The sequence below is a fragment of the Eretmochelys imbricata genome, chromosome 1 (assembly GCF_965152235.1).
Source record: "Eretmochelys imbricata isolate rEreImb1 chromosome 1, rEreImb1.hap1, whole genome shotgun sequence".
In the NCBI taxonomy this organism is placed as follows: Eukaryota; Metazoa; Chordata; order Testudines; family Cheloniidae; genus Eretmochelys; species Eretmochelys imbricata.
Window position 1 is genome coordinate 180,272,807 of NC_135572.1, and position 17,674 is coordinate 180,290,480.

At 38.6% G+C, this 17,674-nt stretch overlaps 1 protein-coding gene across 1 annotated transcript in view; it reads right to left on the reverse strand.

The window, feature by feature from the left end:
• ROBO1 (roundabout guidance receptor 1) overlaps positions 1 to 17,674 on the reverse strand; it is an 868,975-nt gene that overhangs the window by 143,856 nt on the left and 707,445 nt on the right. The window contains exon 4 of the mRNA XM_077815450.1: positions 10,394 to 10,551. Within this exon, the coding sequence (XP_077671576.1) occupies positions 10,394 to 10,551 (158 nt within the window). The remainder of the gene's footprint in view (positions 1 to 10,393; positions 10,552 to 17,674) is intronic.

The following is a 17,674-nucleotide window of genomic DNA, read 5'->3' on the forward strand; positions in this document are numbered from 1 at the left end:
GCTTCTGGCCATTCACAAAATACAATCTTCAATACTCTGAGTATCAAAGTAACCCAGGCTGAGAGAACAACCATCTGTTTCTTTCAACTTCATAAGAGAGGGAATCCTCTTCCAGACCCCAATTTTATCATTTCAGATTGTCCCTGAGTTTCAAAAGTCTCAATAAGCCTCTTTAACAAGAAAATCCTAATATCCTCTACTCTCAAGTCCTATGCAAGTCTCAAAGATCAGATATCTAACATATTTTATTTGCTACATAATCTAATCCAAGCTGCAGGCATTTATTTTCTTTCTTTATCTAGGTTATTAGTTCATGATCAGGGACAAAAGAAATCTGTGGAGAGCTGTGGCTCAGATTAGGAACCTTCACAATTCTTTCATATAAGCAGAGTATATGCAAGATAACTTATTCTCTCCCCATTCTTCTTTGCTCTACTTTTATATTTTAATGCTATATATCTCTGTAAAACGAAATGTTCAAAATATGTGTTAATTTAACAAATGGCATGTTTTTAATAGATTCCAAGGCCAGAAGGGGGCTATTGTGATAATCTACACAGACCTCCTGTGTAACACGAGCCAGATAACTTTCCCAAAATAATTCTTAGCGTGTATATTTTAGGGGAAAATATTCAATCTTGCTTTAAAATATGTCAGTGATGGAGAATCCACCATGACCCTTGGTAAACTACTTTTGTTACTGCTGGACCAAATACAGTAATATGGAAAAAAAACTGCAATATACTGGATGTTACACAATACAAACGTCTAGCCCACTTTAGATGGCAGCTACAGAGTCACTACTTCTATTCAATCTATTTTTTTTAAGAAAGAGAAAGTATCTTAGTCATCCAGAAATCACAGGAATATGCAATCACTACATATTGAAAACCTGTAGCCTACGGAACACATACAACTCACCATAAATGAAGAAGTGACACACAAATCCAGCCACATGGAATAAGTGATTTACTGGTTAACAATGTTAGCTGCTAAGTAGTTATAATTGGCCTTCTCATGTAACATTGAATTACGATACATGGAGGAAATTCACACTTTTCCTAAAGCTGCAGTTTCAATTTGTCTGAATGCAGACTAGGAAAAACAATGAGTCACATTGTTAAGGCATATCTTTGCAACTAGAGTTCCTAGGAGGTCAATTTTGTTTTAAATGAAAAATTAGACCTTGTCAGATTCAGTAAAAATCTGCAGGGAATACCCCGAAATTCACATAGTTCATGAACTCTCCATGCTGATGCACGTTGTCCTGCATCATGAGGCTCTCCTCATCTAGTTGTACATGGCAATATTTCATCTTGGAGATCCGTGATGAAATGTCTCATGTTTTTTGGTTATTCTCTGCTGGTGTTTAATCGCCTAGTGAACGCTTCTTTAACGTGATGTATCACGCCCGAAATTATCATGTCCGAAATTATGCAACAACCTGTTGATTAAGCTCAAAGTGAACAACGGAGCATTTAAATATGGTGGCAATTCTTTCTACTGAGTAAGATTCAGAAATAATATCTAAGACTGATATGTACCTGTTTAAAAAATGTGCCAAAGTACTGCAAGAAAGTTACCTTCCCTCCACTAAACTGTCAAAGAAAGTTGATCATAAGAATCAGGAGAAAATTTAAAAAGGCAAACCAGCAGGGGGAGAACATTATTATTATTGGCTCAGATTTTCAACCCTAATTCCCTTTAGCTTCTTTGAAAATCCCAACCATTATTTTTAGCTGCATTGACGTAGCACCTAGAGGCTCAAATCAGGATTGGAGTCTACTTGAGGTAAATACTATAGAAATGTGGAAGAAAAGTCAACTCTGCCCTGAGGAGCTTAAGGTCTAATTTGAGACAAGATGTAACAAGAAAGGGGAGACAGGAAGAGGAAAATGAATATCAGACCACACAAGCATTAAGGTAGTTATTGCCCAAACTGATGGCAAAAAATGAGAGATAATGATGACTCTCAACTAGAGCTTTAGCACTGTGGACAGAAAGATGATGTCAGATCTTGGAAACATTATGGAAGATGTAGCAGCAGGATTTGAAACATCCTCCTCTACCTTCACTGTTATTTGTTTGATCCCAAACTATTTTCCAGTCTTTAAATTCCTCTACATTCAGCTGCATATTAATGCCTAGGCCGACAAGGCCTAGGCCTAGGGCAGCAAACTTGCAGGGGTGGCAAATTTATAATAGCAGCCAGAGGCTGCTTCCCCCGGTGCTGGTTCTTGCCCTCCGCCCCCGGCCCTGCCCCAACTCCACCCCTTCCCTGCCCCCATTCTCCAGCCCCTTCCTGCCCCTGTTGTTCCCCTTCCTCAAATCCCCACCCCAACCCTGCCTCCTCTCCTGAGCGCGCTGTGTTCCCCCCCTTCCCTGCCTCCTTCGCGAAGCTTTTTCGCACACAAGCACTGGCAGGGAGCGGGGAGAAGCAGGACCCGGCGGCGGCTCAAGGGAGGAGGTGGAGGCGGAGCGGAGGTGAGCTGGGGGGCAGCAATTATTTCTGGGCCTAGGGGTGGCAAAATCATTAATCCACCACCGTCTATATTGGGTGACAAATTAACAGACATAACCTTTGTAATATTTTCAGCAGAAGCAATGTTAAAAATGTAAGAAGAAGTGTAAATCATTAACATTGATCCTCAAGGAAAGCAGACAATAAAAGTATCGATCAGCAGAGGAAGGAAGATATGGAGAGGAGAGAGGGGCCAGCCATTTCAGGAAGTATATGTGAGGGGGACTTAGGAGGAAGGATGCAAGGAAATAGTGAGGCAGGGAAGAGAAGACAGGCACCAGGAGAACAGGAAATGGTTGTATATCTGCAACTGATGCCTGCCCTTTAAGCCCTTCTAAATAAATAAATTAATTAATTAAGATGAAATAAAATACTTGCTTGTGATTTCCTTGGCCCCATTCCTTTGTTTGTTAATGTACTTAGGACTTAAACCCACAAGCACTTCTGCATGTGAATGTTTTCATTATTCAGTGAGTAAGCATTTGCAGGACCAGACCACTGAAATACAAGTTCTTCGGACTGGGGGCTAGTCCCTAAACCACATACACGTTTCTGGGCGCTAATAGATTCACAGATTCATAGACTTCAAGGCCACAAGTAACCACTGTCATCTAGTCTCACCTCCTGCATAACACAGATAATAGAACTTCCTGAAAATAATTTCTAAAGAAATGAATAAAAAGATAGGAGGGAGGGGGAGAAAGAACTGACAGGGGAGAGAGTGAAGGAAAGGAGACATGTACACACAGCATAAATATAATATTGCACCCTAATAGTGTTTTAGAAACTTAGCTTAAGGGAACACTCAGTATCAGAAACCTAGCACTTAACAGGTTAAAAGCATTACTCCCAAAACAGACAACGACAAACTCTACTCCATCTATTTGTTTCCTCCTCCTTGATGCCCCTTTCCTGACTGCAATTTATCTTCTGAAGGAAAGGCTCCTCTGGATAAAGATGGGAGTAATTTCTGCCTTTTCTTCCCCCCGATCCCTACATTAGAAACTGATCTATTTTTACTGATATGCATAATGTTTTCTTGTTGTTGTTATGACAAAGATCACCTTAGGATCCAGCTACTTCATATATTTTTGTTCCTGTTTAAGCAATGATGCTGTGAATAGTCTCAAAACATTATTCATAGGGCTCTTTTCCAGTAATCTAATTAATTAACACGAACACTGTGGCAAACAAACAAAATGTTTCTGAGTGGATGGTAGCTTTGATGGAATCATTCATTCCACAGCAGCATATTTTTGCATACTATCAGGATTTCATCACTCAGTTATGGAAAAATAATATTTTTCAAAGCATACAGAATGTTTCATCCCTCTGATATGCTATCGAAGGGTCAGATAAAAACAACAATAGAGAATTCAAGTTACAACTTATCTAAAACAAGAGTTTGTCATTCAAAAACGTTTATGTTACAAGGCAGCCACACACAAAGGGGATGGAAACCTTGTATGCATTATTCATCCTGTAACTTTGATCTTAAAAGCTGAGAATCTTGAACACAGAAACATGAATAAGATCTCAAAGTTTTTCTTTCAAAAACTCAAACGAGGATGATTCAGGAAAAATGATAGACAAGAGTTAATATGAAAGGGGAAAAACTGGATTCACAGTATTGCACCCAAATTTCAATAAAAGAGCTCTGCTTTTTAAAAATCAATTACAAAGGTATTTTAACGTATTACCATCCCCTTTCATGCATATGTAAAGGAATTCTTCATATTACATTTTTTATGTTCAGTGTTCCCTCTTTTTTCCACCATCCACGTTCTTATTTCATGTGAACAATTAAGGGGTGTTTCTGAGGCTTGGGCTAGGGGTTGTGGGAAATGAACGGAAGCTGGAAAATCTTGACCTCTAATCCTGGATCTGAAACAGACCTGTTTGGGGGCTTGTACAACCAAGTAACCTCTCTGCATACGTTTTACCATATGAAAAAAAAGTGATAATAAGACTCACCCCTACTTCACTGTGCTTTAGTCTGGCTTAATAAATTAAGGAGGAACTGCTACTGACAGAAAAAACAACCTAATGGGTAAAAGAGCTCATCTGTAAGGAAACTGGGACCAAAATAGTTTGTAATTCACAGTTTTAGTTATTTTGGTGCAAGTCTGTGTGGACACTCTTAGTTCAGAGTAAAAATGTTCTATTTTGATGTAAACTGAATTGTTTTGTTAGCAAAAAGAAACATGGGCCAGTGGTGAAGGCACTTCCTTGGACTCAGGAGACTTGGGTTCAAAAGCCTACTCTTCCACAGACTTTCTGTGTGACCTTGGGTAGTCATTTAGTCTCCTGGGCATAGTCTGGGAGAGGGCAAAGGCATTGTCCCCCAAATTGCAAGTCTCAGGCAGGCATGGAATTTGCCCCTCCTCCCACCCCACACATGCAGCCTCATTGGCCTCACTGGTGCTGCCCGCCCAAATATAGAAGTGAAACTATGCCTACACTTAAGTTTCTCTGTTCTTTGGCTCCCCACTGGTAAAACAAGGATACAGCACTTCCCTACCCAAGGGATAGGGCACGGGTGAGGATTTTAGTCATAAGATGATTGTGTGTGTTCAAATCCTGGTGCTTACATAGTTTCTCCTAAAATCACAAGGAATGTTTGTGAAGACAAACTTTGGAAAAGGAAATTGTATTTTAAAAGTGTTCAGAAAGTGAAACCACAGCTATTTACCTAGCTGTATTTAAGTTTAGCTGTTAGGCTCTCCAATGATACAGGAAGGATTTTTGATTTCCAAGAAATCCCTTATAGGGAAAAACATCACCAGTTTTGCTCTGACACCATGACAAACATTTTTTGATGCAACAAATTAAAGATCAGTATTTGCCCCACACATTGGACATGCAATTCAGAAGACACAAACATGGATTAACCAGATTTATAAGCAGATGCTTTTAGACAACTGAGTAAAGAATACACTTGAGGGAAATCATGATTAGCTTTAATACTCAGACAATTGCTTTTGGTCATATTTCTTTATAAAGTAAGCAAAATGTTTAGACTGTGATTTTTCACACACACACACAAAACGTGTACAGTGATCAGCCTACACAGAGGCTGACCTGAGCCAGAAACTGCAGAGCCCAATACATTTGTGGTCAATGTGGATGTCTGTTTTTATAATTCATCATTGATAGCTCAGTCTACCCTTATCTTTTTCATATTTGCTCCATTTACTATACTTCATGACTTGATAAACTTGTATTATTATTTCACTGTAATACCTATTTACTCACCACACAAATGGACAAAATTATGCAAAGGTTACTAACATCAATTTTTCTTGTGTTACATAACGAATGTATCAATTTCCTTAATTCTATCGGGACAAAAGAATATTTTCTGTTTATTGTGCTCTACAGGAAGTTGTACCTTAACCTGGATCTAGTTTAACTGTTTGTTTTGTTTTTCTTCAAAAATTAGATTTAAATTAAGCCGTGCAAATACAAACTCAACAGAATCTGCACTACAGGGCTGTAGGGTGTCTCAGTCTTTTGCCTTCGATTCTGTCTCAGGAGCCAAACTACTGCCTGTGTTCCTTATTCACCTTTCATCGCCCACAAACCTCGTATGAGTTGCTGGCTGTGAAGTCTCACACTAACCAGCCCAGGCCTGGCACTTGTTATTAAAGAGAAAGAATTCTTCAGATTCTGGAGGAATTTAATAAGTGGATTGTTTCATGGGTCAAGACTTCTCTGGAGGCAGTCCATCTGGGTGACATGAACCAACCCACAAACCAAAAAAAGTGTGATTTTTTTTGACTGTTTATATCTTAATCACTTATCAGCACATACCATGACTTCAAAAATTCAGATGCTGCAACAGTATTTCCCACTTCTAGTTCTCCTAAAATGGCAAGAGATTTAAGCTATTAAATTCTGAAAGTCTTGTCAATATCAAAAATTTGACATAAACTTAACTATGGAGCCACTACTATCAGCGTTTCAGTAAGTTCTCAAGTTAATAAGCTTTATACACACACACATCCACCTATTTTACCCTTTGGCTTCCATGTGCCTGCAATTTCACTGTGTTTAAAAGTGGCAGGTAATCCCAATCTTCTAAAGTTTAATGGGCGAAATTTTAATGGGTGAAATGGAAGTTTGGCCATTGACTTCAGTGGATCCAGGACTTCACCCAACATGTGTGGAAGCACAAATATAAGATGCCAGGTAAGAAGCGGCCAATTAAACCTGACAAATGTGTGTTCAGATGTTGCTTTCAAACCTATTCCTTTGCCATTATTTTAGTCATCTTAATGGTTTCATCCTTTCTGACTCTATTCTTGGATGAAATAATGCTACATAAGGAATTCTGGTTTATATGTACCTCACTAAATTAAGTTTTCCAAATCTTTTACTTCTCTCATTTAGCATGCTGTCCGTTCCTGGTCCCATTCTCCTTTGTCTCCAAAATAGCACGAAAAAAGAAAGAAAATATCCATTGTTACTGCAAAGCTGCTAAGACATATGACTGAATGTGTATTTATCCTTTTTGTCAAGACTCCTTTACAGCTGTATAGAAATGGGAATCTGAATTATAATGTAGTTTCAACTTCTTGCCTATATGAGAAAGATGCCGTGTTATTAATAGTGCTGGTTAAGACAATGCCTGGTAAATATGATGTAAATTCATTCAGTGGAGTTTGCCATCTCAGCAACATTAATTTATACCTCTGAATACAAAATGAGCATTTCAGCACAAGGCAGTATCTGAATCAAGTTTATTCCTAGGCCTACATCAAATCCCGTTTCTTGTTTGTTTGTTTTTAGAAAAAGCAAACTGAAAATACAAAATGATTCTGTCAGGTGGAGTGATGGAAGAATGCTAGTTAAATAGGCACAGTATATAATCATCAAAAAGCAAAAACAAACTTAGGTGCTATTCATCCACAACAAGCACAGATTTAAGATAATCAAATATACAGATGGTGTTGCCAATTAATGTATGTTTCCTTTGTTCTGGGTGTATCTTTGTTCTCACAGGTGGGTGAACTGCACTTCTAAAGTGCAACAAGAAAATGCACCACATTAAACAACACCGAAATTCCTACAACAGAATGAATGGTAGCAATAAACAATACACACTTAGAATGCATTTCACAGAGATACCTAATATTGCTTTAATCTTCTGCTTACCTAAATTCAATAGACTGTACACTGCAAGGAAATGCAAACACACATTTTAAGTTAAGGGGATTTCTTTTGAAACAACTAATAAACATGGGGCTAGAGTCACAAAGAAACCTAGGTGTGCTGACAGTAAGTGTTGCCACACCTAACTTTCAGGTGCCTAGAAAATCACCGCAATTCACAAAGCCTTAGTTAGGTACCTAGACTCCCTATACAATGACTGGGGAGAGATAGGTGCCTTAGAATGGGATTCACTAAAGCAGGGGTTCTCAGAACAATTGTTTTGGTGGCCTCAGGGTGTGGCCACCAACCCTTGCTGGTGGCTGCTCTGAATTTTTTTCAAAACTGAGCTCCGCTGGCCTGGGCTGAAGCCCAGAGCTGGAGCCCAGAGCCTGAATCCCATTGAGTACACACACTGGCCCCATGTGACTGCAGAGGTGCTGCCCAGAGCCCCCAGGAGGCTGTGTGGTGCAGGCCTCTGATCTCCTGCTGGCGGTACCAGCAAACACCAAGGCATCCAGGAGCAACAGCTGGGTGCTGCAAGGAGGGTCTGCTGCTTTGCCCCACCCACATCTCCATCTCCACCCAGGAGGCTGTAGTGGCTGAAGAAAAAATACCCTGGTGGCTGCATGCAGCCACAGTGGCCACATTTGAGAAACGCTGCACTAAAGCCAGAATGCTAGGTGGCTTCTCACCTAAGCTAATCAATGGGAGGTGTCAAGGGCTCCTCCACCCCCAACCCCTCGCCATTTTGTGTAAGCTCATCTACAGGGGTTCATCTACAGTAGACAAAGCCTGAACACACTTACCAGATTGGGACCGTAGACGAATCAGGCACAGGAATACCTATCTTCCCCCAGTTAGGTTTTCACTCTTGAGATTTAGGTGTCAGAAACCTGGCCTGGTGCAGCAATGCACAGGCTCAGAGGCAGAAACATAGGGATCTTTAAATGCAAACATTTTAGGGACCTACAGGATTTGGCTGCAGCTGACCGGGGGTGGGTTATGAATCCCAGTGGGGCCTGAGTCTGGGATTCAGGCACAAAGTGGCAGTTAGACATATAAGTCCTTTTGTGAATCTAGCCCAGGTTTCTATAAAGTATTTTTAATTTTATAGTTATGTGGTTGAAAAACATCCATCATCATACACAGCTGTTTCATGGTTTGTATATCTATGGTACTAAATACAGAAGAAAAACAAAAACAAACAATTTAGATCTCAAAAAGGAGCAGTCATTTTGAACCTTAGTTGCTGGGGTTTTGTGTGTTCATTTCCTACAGTAGTCATTCATTTCAGCAGGTGTTTAAGGTATAAACAGCATATCTCCATTTTTTTACATCAGCTTAACAGTAGTAATTCACACAATGCAGAGATGATCTTATAAGTACATTTTTAGATGTTGCTATTTCCAACCATACAGAGTGATGTCTTCGCAGCATATAAATGGTTTTTGAACTCTTTATGCATTAGCATTAGTAAAAGCCAGTTAGGCTCAATTGTTTATGGTTTTGCATGTCAAAATTAAAAGAATGATAGCTTTCTGATTTGCTTTTACCATACTCGAGAATAACCCATGCATTGCAAGCTTCAGCCTACACAGGCATATGAAAACACTTCTAATGAGAAGAGAGCTTACCTCCAGAAAGCAGAATAAGCTATTATCTCCCTAAAGAAATATGATTTTGTACCAAAAGCCTTATTATACTTTCTAATCCATTCCATAACTCTGCTGTGGGAAGTATAGCAGAGACATTTCAAAGGAATTTAAAAAATGGTTCACCTACACTACTAATGGTTCACCTTTACAACTGAAGTATTACTTAGCTTGAAAGAAAACACTATGGAGCCTAGATACCAATAGTAATCAAAAGAGAGAAAGATTATGTGACAGTGGAAAATGTGATCAATTTTATTTTCACAAGCTACAGATTGCAACATAATTCTCAAGTGGAACTGGTCAGACATTTCCTTTAGAAAGATTTTTTTGACAAAAATATCTTTTTCTGAAAACCGAAATTTTCTACAGGAAAATTTGAGTTTTGTTGAAAATTTTCAATTTTCCACTGAGCAAATCAAAATGGCAGCTCCCTGGCTGTCCACCTGCAGAGACTGAAACTGATGAAAGTATCTGGGTGAGCTACCATGGTGAGGTCACTTAGGCACCAGCCTCTCAGCTCTGGCAGCCTGAGTGGTACAGAACGCAGAGACTCAGCCTCCCAGCCTTCTCACAAGTCTGGCACCCACAGAAGCAGAGAGATGGGGAACTTAACTTCTCTGGCATCCAGACTAGAAGAGTCGTGTCAGTCTCACTTTGCACGTTCCTTTCTCATGAAAAATATTCTGGTTTTGGCATTTAATCCCAGTTCGGAATGAAAATTGTTTTCAAAAATGCAACATTTTTCTTAGGAAGGGATTTTCATTCTCTGGCCAGCTCTCCTCTCAAGCAGGGGGATGAAGTGTGTTGCACATGATCATTCCAACAAATAGACATGCAAAGCCCACAGTTAGACAGTGTATGTCTGAAGTTAGACAGAATACATTTCCAGCTTTGTGCAAATGAGATGCAACATTTAGGAGAGGCAACAGAGGGGCAGGAGTGCAGAGGGGCTGAAGTTCTGCAGCTCAGCACACTGAAAATGGGTAGATAAGTGTTGTTCACTGAGGAATTATGTGAATGGAAAGGGGATAAGTATTCTCAAATGTCAGGTTTTTACACTCACTGTAATTCGTTCATCTTTGTCATCCAGTGGGGACCCATCTTTTTTCCATGAAATAGTGGGTTCTGGATGACCTCTTGGGGGTTGGCATTCCATCACGGCAGGTTCACCCACGGCTACCATTACATCCGAAGGGTTCTGTCTGAAGTCATCTCGTAATACTGAAAGAGTAAAGACAAAAAAAGTCATTACTGACACATCAGTGCACACTAGACAGCAAAGGCCTTTGGCTTCTAATGGCCACTTTAACAAGTCATTGTTTTTGTTAGGGCTGTAAACAATTAAATCATGCAATGATTTAGGCTACCAAGGAGCTCTCCAGTGAATAATACTCTTCTTGAACTATGATAGATAGGTGTTAGGTCTAATCTAAACTTAAATATCTCCAATGATGTTTTTTTCTGCACTGGCAGCTCTCCCCATTACCTTAAGCCCTATCCATACTGGTGAATATCCATATTTGGTGAAGTCATTTTTAAAACTCATTCCAACTAACACAGTTTCAGCATACTTTCCACAGTCAAAGTTATGCAAAAGCACGTTAAAACCAAAGAACTCTGTGGCAGTGACAGTGGATTTGTTCCACTCTATTTGAAGTAATCTAGTGTCAACAGAGGACAGGACCTCAAGGCTATGTCTACAATGCGCCGCAGTTCAGAACATAGGTGTGTGAACAGTAGTGTGCACCAAAGTGCTGTGCTGTAACTCCTGTGTGTGGATGCTGTGGGTGCAAACTAAAAGATTCCTAGTTCGTGTTAATGTACAGTCCTCTTTAGTTTGTGATCAGAGTGTCCACACAGGGAAGTTATAATGCAGCACTTTAGCATGCCCTGCTATTCACTCTCCCACAGTCTGAACTGTGGGCAGTGTAGACAAGCCCAAAGAAGGATCTGCAGAAATCCATGCACCAAAACCCATGAATCCCAGATATGTTGCCATTGGTTACCACCTAGGACTTAGGCTCTGTGACACCTTGAGTGACTTTACAGAGAGTATAGGATTAATTAATGCTACTTCATGCAGCATTTACTAATCATGTTTTATACTCTGGTGTTAGTGTGTGTATGGAGGAGAGAATTGACGGGGAAGGCATTCTGGTTACATTGCTTTCTTGAGCACTCTCAGGCTTCACAGAGCTTTTAATGAGTGGACCATGATGACTATATCCGGTAGAGTGAGGGTAAATGGGAAGACAGATCACATAGCTGCTTTCCTCCTCTGCGTAGTATGCTCAGGGATGGAGAAGCAAAGAATGGCTAGTGTTTTTAGCTGGCTTTTCAGATTTGATTGACAATTTGTTTAAAGGAGAAAACAATAAAATCTATTGGCTGAATCTGTTCTGTTGTCAAAGTCTTATCTAGTCTAGAAAGTGGATTTCCAAAGAGATATTACTACCGTGTTCGTCAGTCTGAACCAAGAAAGCATACTTGGCCTAAATCGATAGAACCCTTTCCCATAAGGTTCAGCTAAAACAGATATTTTCTCTTTGTGGACTTAGAAACAGTGTCACAATTTTTCTACATAAAAATTCACCCAGGTTACAGCTATCTGTTTTCAGGGGAAGAACAGGTCATTTTTATTTGTCCAAAATCGCAATTCAAGGATTGATATTCTAGAGCAGCTCGTTATCTCCTCTCCAACTCCCAACAACTTTTATGATGGTAAACCTTCAGTAAGTTCAGTTGCTTTTACTGCCACCTCTTCTCTTCTTTGCCCCTCATAACACCCTGATTATTTTTATTTGAATTTCCACCAATCAGAACTAGGTTATGGAAGCACCAAAATGTCTATTAGCATGGTGTAAAAGCTGAAGTGTATGATGGGTTGAATGTGGCAAGCAGGAGTTCGGAAGCTGTTTAGCATTCACTCTTAAAATCCTACATAACCCAAAACCTTCTGTACACACTAGATGTGCAGTGTAATGGACTAAGGCTGGATATTGTTACTGCTGAAATCAATGAGAATTTTTGCCATTATTTTAATGGGAGGTGAATCTGGACCTCTGTCACTTTTCATTTTAGAACCTGCTTTTTTTTCCACCTCTCCAAAGAAAGGACCATAAGGCAAAAGAAACAAAAAGTTACACAATTTTTAAATTAAAACTAACTTATAGCCCTTATTAACAACAAGGTATGAAAACGCAGAAGAGTTAATTTGCTATACCAAAGTTCTATTACATAAGAACGGCCATACTGTGTCAGATCAAAAGGCCCATCTAGCCCAGTATCTTGTCTTCCGACAGTGGCCAATGCCAGGTGCCCCAGATGGAATGAACAGAACAGGTAACCATCAAATGATCCATCCCCTGTAGCCCATTCCCGAGCTTCTGGCAAACAGAGCCTAGGGGCACCATCCCTGCCCATCCTGGGTAATAGCTATTGATGGACCTATCCCCCATGAACTTACCTAGTTCTTTTTTGAACCCTGTTATAGTCTTGGCCTTGACAACAGCCTCTGGCAAAGAGATCTACAGGTTGACTGTGCATTGTGTGAAGAAATACTTCCTTTTGTTTGTTTTAAACTTGCTGCCTATTAAATACATTTGGTGACCCCTAGTTCTTGTGTTTTGAGAAGGAGTAAATAACACTTCTTTATTTACTTTCTCCACCGTAGTCATGATTATATAGACCTCTATCATACCTTCCCCTTAGTCATCTCTTTTCCAAGATGAAAAATCCCAATCTTATTAATCTCTCCTCATACCCCTAATAATTTTTGTTGCCCTTTTCTGAACCTTTTCCAATTCCAATATATCTTTTCTGAGAGGTAATATAAGATCTGTACTAAGCATCTCAGTATGGAGGCTTTTTTTAGTTCCCAAGACTATATCACTAGTATAAAGTGAAGAGATAGTTAAACGTATGTGCTGTAAAATAAAAAAAAATCAAGTGAAATGATCTTGACAAACCTTAAGTGCTTCTCAAGTCTGGAGGAGCTCATAAATCTAAGATGAAAACCTATTACATAGCACCTTGGATGGCTTTTAGCACCTTTGAAGCAACAAAGAAGTCCAATACTTGCCTAATAAAAGCAAATTACTTGAGTAATTTTCTACATTTGTTAGGCTTAGATCAGCTTTACAAGTGCAGTACCTTCTCTGTAAACTGAAACCTTCTCACAAATTAACCAACACATAATAAAATACCTTAGGAGGACATCAAAGGTCCAGGCCATAGAAACATCAAAATATTTTTTTCCATTTGCTATGAATTATTTTGGCTCTAACATTACATAATGAAAAGCTAACAAAAAGTAATCCATTAAAGATTACTTCACAGATAGCGGTCATGTAATTATTTTTGCAGCTGTAAAGTAGATACATACTCCAGTTTTGCCTCAGGTCCTGGCAATCTTGCATAAAGTTATAAATTTAAAGACTTCATCTCTTGCTGAAAAAGCAATTTTTCTTCACTGTCCTTTACAGTCATGGCTCACTGTAAATTGAGAATACATTTCCTTTTGAAGATATATTAGCAGTATACTTTATAATCCAGTACAATATGTGCTTTCAGTTATCAAAGGGTCAAATTTCACCATGTGCATCTCAATTTCCAAGAATAAAATCATTTGGGAAAAAATGACTAAACTGAAACAGAGAGATAATTTTAATACATTAACATGTAAAATCTTTATGAAGAAAAACACATGCCAGAATTTAAGAAACATTATTGGTGATTTTCATTCATATTGTACTTCAACATTTTGTTAAATACAACAAACAATGGCTGTAATCCTGTGCTCCTTGCACAGCAAGATAACTCCCTTTGACTTCACTGGACAGCATGAGGTTCTCTGAAGTTACTTGTTGAATTTAATCAGTGACAGGAACTGCTTTGACAAGTCTAGTCTCAAGACAAATCCAAAAATCTTGTATTTTGTAGTCAACAAAACAATTACACCTCCTGTATAGAATCTATCCTCTGGCATAACCAATAGAAACATAATTAGGAAGCACTTGAGGGTAAATTTTTATTGACAGCCAACACAGTAAGTAGAGGCATAATATATTTGTGTAGGTCCCAAAGACATCACCCATTATTTTCTTCTCAAGCTTTACTCCGATTACTAGAGCTGGACCAAAAAATCATTCCAAATCTTTTTTGGTGAAAAAGGTAGATTTGGCAACACTTTTGCAAATTCATGTCAGCTTCACTAAATTGTGTAAAAATTTTCAAAAAAATCAAAATGTTTCCATTTTTCAGTTTCAAATGACTTAATTTTGAAATGTGCTTAAATTTTATTTTTAATAAAATCAAAACACTCACATTTGAAATGTAATGTAGTATTTTGGGTTAAATGAAACCTGAAAAACATTTAATTTGAAACAACATTTTTTTTTGCTTTTTAGTTCATTAGAAATTTTGAAAAATATTATTTTCCAGTCAACCTGAAATTAATATTTTTTTCTGATTTTTAAAACTGCCAGCCAACCGCCCCCCCCCCAAAAAAAAAATACTAACAGAGCTCTACTGGTTATACTAAGCAGGGGGGTGTGATATTAATAGCGAAAATGGTATGTAGGGTGTTCACACAATGAAATGAGTCTGAGATTGTTTTCTAGAGTGTAGATAGCCTCCTCCAAACAAATTAAACAATAGTCCAGTGGTTCCTAATTATAGTCCAAACTTCAAAACGACATTTGTCATCCCAGTGCTGGCCATTTGATTCAGACCTGAAGTGGCTAATACTCTACTCTCAAAGAACTAGAGGAAGCATCCTTTACTGGCGGGTTTAACTAATGTCCCATGGCATAGTAATGCTTCATCATCAAGTGGTCCATGCTGGGAAGCACCTCCCTTCATTTAAAGCCTGATTTGACTTGAATTTGACTCTTTTGGAGCTACCCATTACAACATTTGCAAACACATATTAAAGATGTGGGTGAATATATATGTGTTGTGACCATTTAAGAAAGACTGTGACAAAGCCACATCAACAAATACCTGTGCACTTGTAGCAATTCACTGTTACCTAGTTGAAGAAAAAAATAAAAAGAAACTACGATCGATTAGTTCAAAGAACAAATTGATAAGAACTTGCAGCATCACAGAAAACCACCAACTATAAACAACGGACATCATCCATGGTTTGGCAGGTGGACAATCTTCCCAACCTCATGCTTATTCTGCAAACATAGGATGCAGCCTTCTTAGGCCACTGGCCAATAAGTGGGCCCTTACATTGGAACTACTAATCAACAGGCCCTGTGTAAGGCAAAGGGCCATGATTGGTTCAGGATGCCCGGATCAACCAATATGTCCTGCCCCCCCCTTCTGCCACCAAAGGGCAGACAGTGGTCGGAATAGATTACAAAGGAGATGGGAGGTGTGATCCCTCAGAAATGCTACTTGGTATGCAAGTCCTCTACTCATAGCAAAAATATCTCTTAACAATAACAACAAAAGAAAGGATCCTAATGACTTCATCTCTTTCAAGGTGGACACTATAAAAAAAGTTCCTTCTACTGTGGCAAAATCCACAATTTGATTTTAAATTATGAAAATATAAATCATAATCCATATTCCTGATTAATATGATTTTGCTTTCCTTGTAAAATCATCCTATGTTCCTACAAAAATAGAAGTCTGCTTTGGATTATTTAAGAATCATTTGGCAATTTAACATGGAGAATTTCTCTTCACTAAAATAATTGGTCACTCCCTTACCAATGCTTTTGAAAAGAAACAGATCTCAGCTAACAAGCAGGTTTCCTCAGCTCAGACAAAAATGTGCTAAAAGAAGCTTCACTATGTCCAAACAATACAATTTAAAAAATCCATTACACTGCTTTGTGTCAACATGGCTTTTTTATAAAGCTTGTCGAAGTATGAATTTGATGTTTAAAGTCTTCATTGTTTTATTTTTTATTCTTGTAACATTAAAAACAATGCTTCATTTTACATTTTCTTCTGATAAAACTCTGGTATATATGTGTATTACCAAAAGTAGTTTCTTTTTGCCTCTTATGTGGAATGATAAAATACTACATGAAATAAAATGTCAGAAACAAGCATAATTTAATGGGAAAAAATACAGCAAGATTAAGAAAATCTATTTACTCTTAGAAGGTAAACATGTACAATGCTCAAGACTTTTAAACAGATAACTTCATTAAGAATGATTAATAATAATCAGGATTGAGAAATCCAATATCAATTATTTATCCTGAGTATTTTGAATCTGTTTTCAACTTTTGCACCAGAATCTTGCAATTTTCTCAAATGTATCAGTATCTAAAATCATTCAGGAACAATTTCTACAAACAGTTATTGGTTTTTAGGTTGTTTATGAGCAGTCCATTGTGAGTAGTCAATATGTGATCTATCTTTGTTTGTTTAAGGATTTGTCTTCACAGCTAAAAAAGCTGTTTTTCACCTTAGGTAATTAACGAGTCTTAGCTAACCTGAAGTAAAAAAACAGTGAAGATAAGGCACTTTAAGTTCTACTGGGAGTAACTTGCCAAGGTCAACCCCTGGCTAGGGTATAGGGCTGTTTACTTCACAGCAAAACTAAAGTGCCTGGTCTTCACTGTGTTTTTACCTCTGGATTGCTAATGGACATTAATTACTTTGAGGTGAAAAACTCAACTTTTTTACCAGCGAGGACATTCCCTTAGACACTCTCTAGGTTGGAGAGCAATCACCTCTCTCTTCCCCCATTTTCCTTTCTTAGGGGCCAGCAATGATCCCCACACTTACCTACCTACCTACTGAATGTTTTACTATGCTAATTTTCCAGCCTGCTGAACCCCAAAAGGTGTCATTTCTGACTGGGTTGAATACATCGTGACACCACTCTTGTCAGGTACCGCAGCACTTCAAATCAGATGCTGCACCTATTGGTGCCTCCAGAGTTCAGGATCTCAGTTCAGCAAGGGTATTTAAACGCACACACAACTTTAACACAATTTTTCGATGGGGCTGCTCCCATGCTCTGAGCTAGACACGTTTAGGTTCCTTGGTGAATCTGGCTGAAAGTTGTTGTCTTGCATGTTATTGCATTGTTTGTCACTACAAATAAGGTGCAATGCATCGAAGGAATTCCAAAGACTACCAGAGTTGTGAGATCCCCAGGTCACATGTTAGCACCTTTGAAACTCTGCGTATGTTGGCAAAAAGAAGTCTAGAGCATTTCACAATCCTAAATAGTCGTAACCTAAATTTAGTCACTTGTCCCCATTTTGACCAAAAGTTTGACATTTAAAAATCCAGGGAATATCATATTTTGAAACTAAACTACAAGGATAGTTCCCTTCAGTAACAGAGAGTTAAAGGGAAAAAAAAC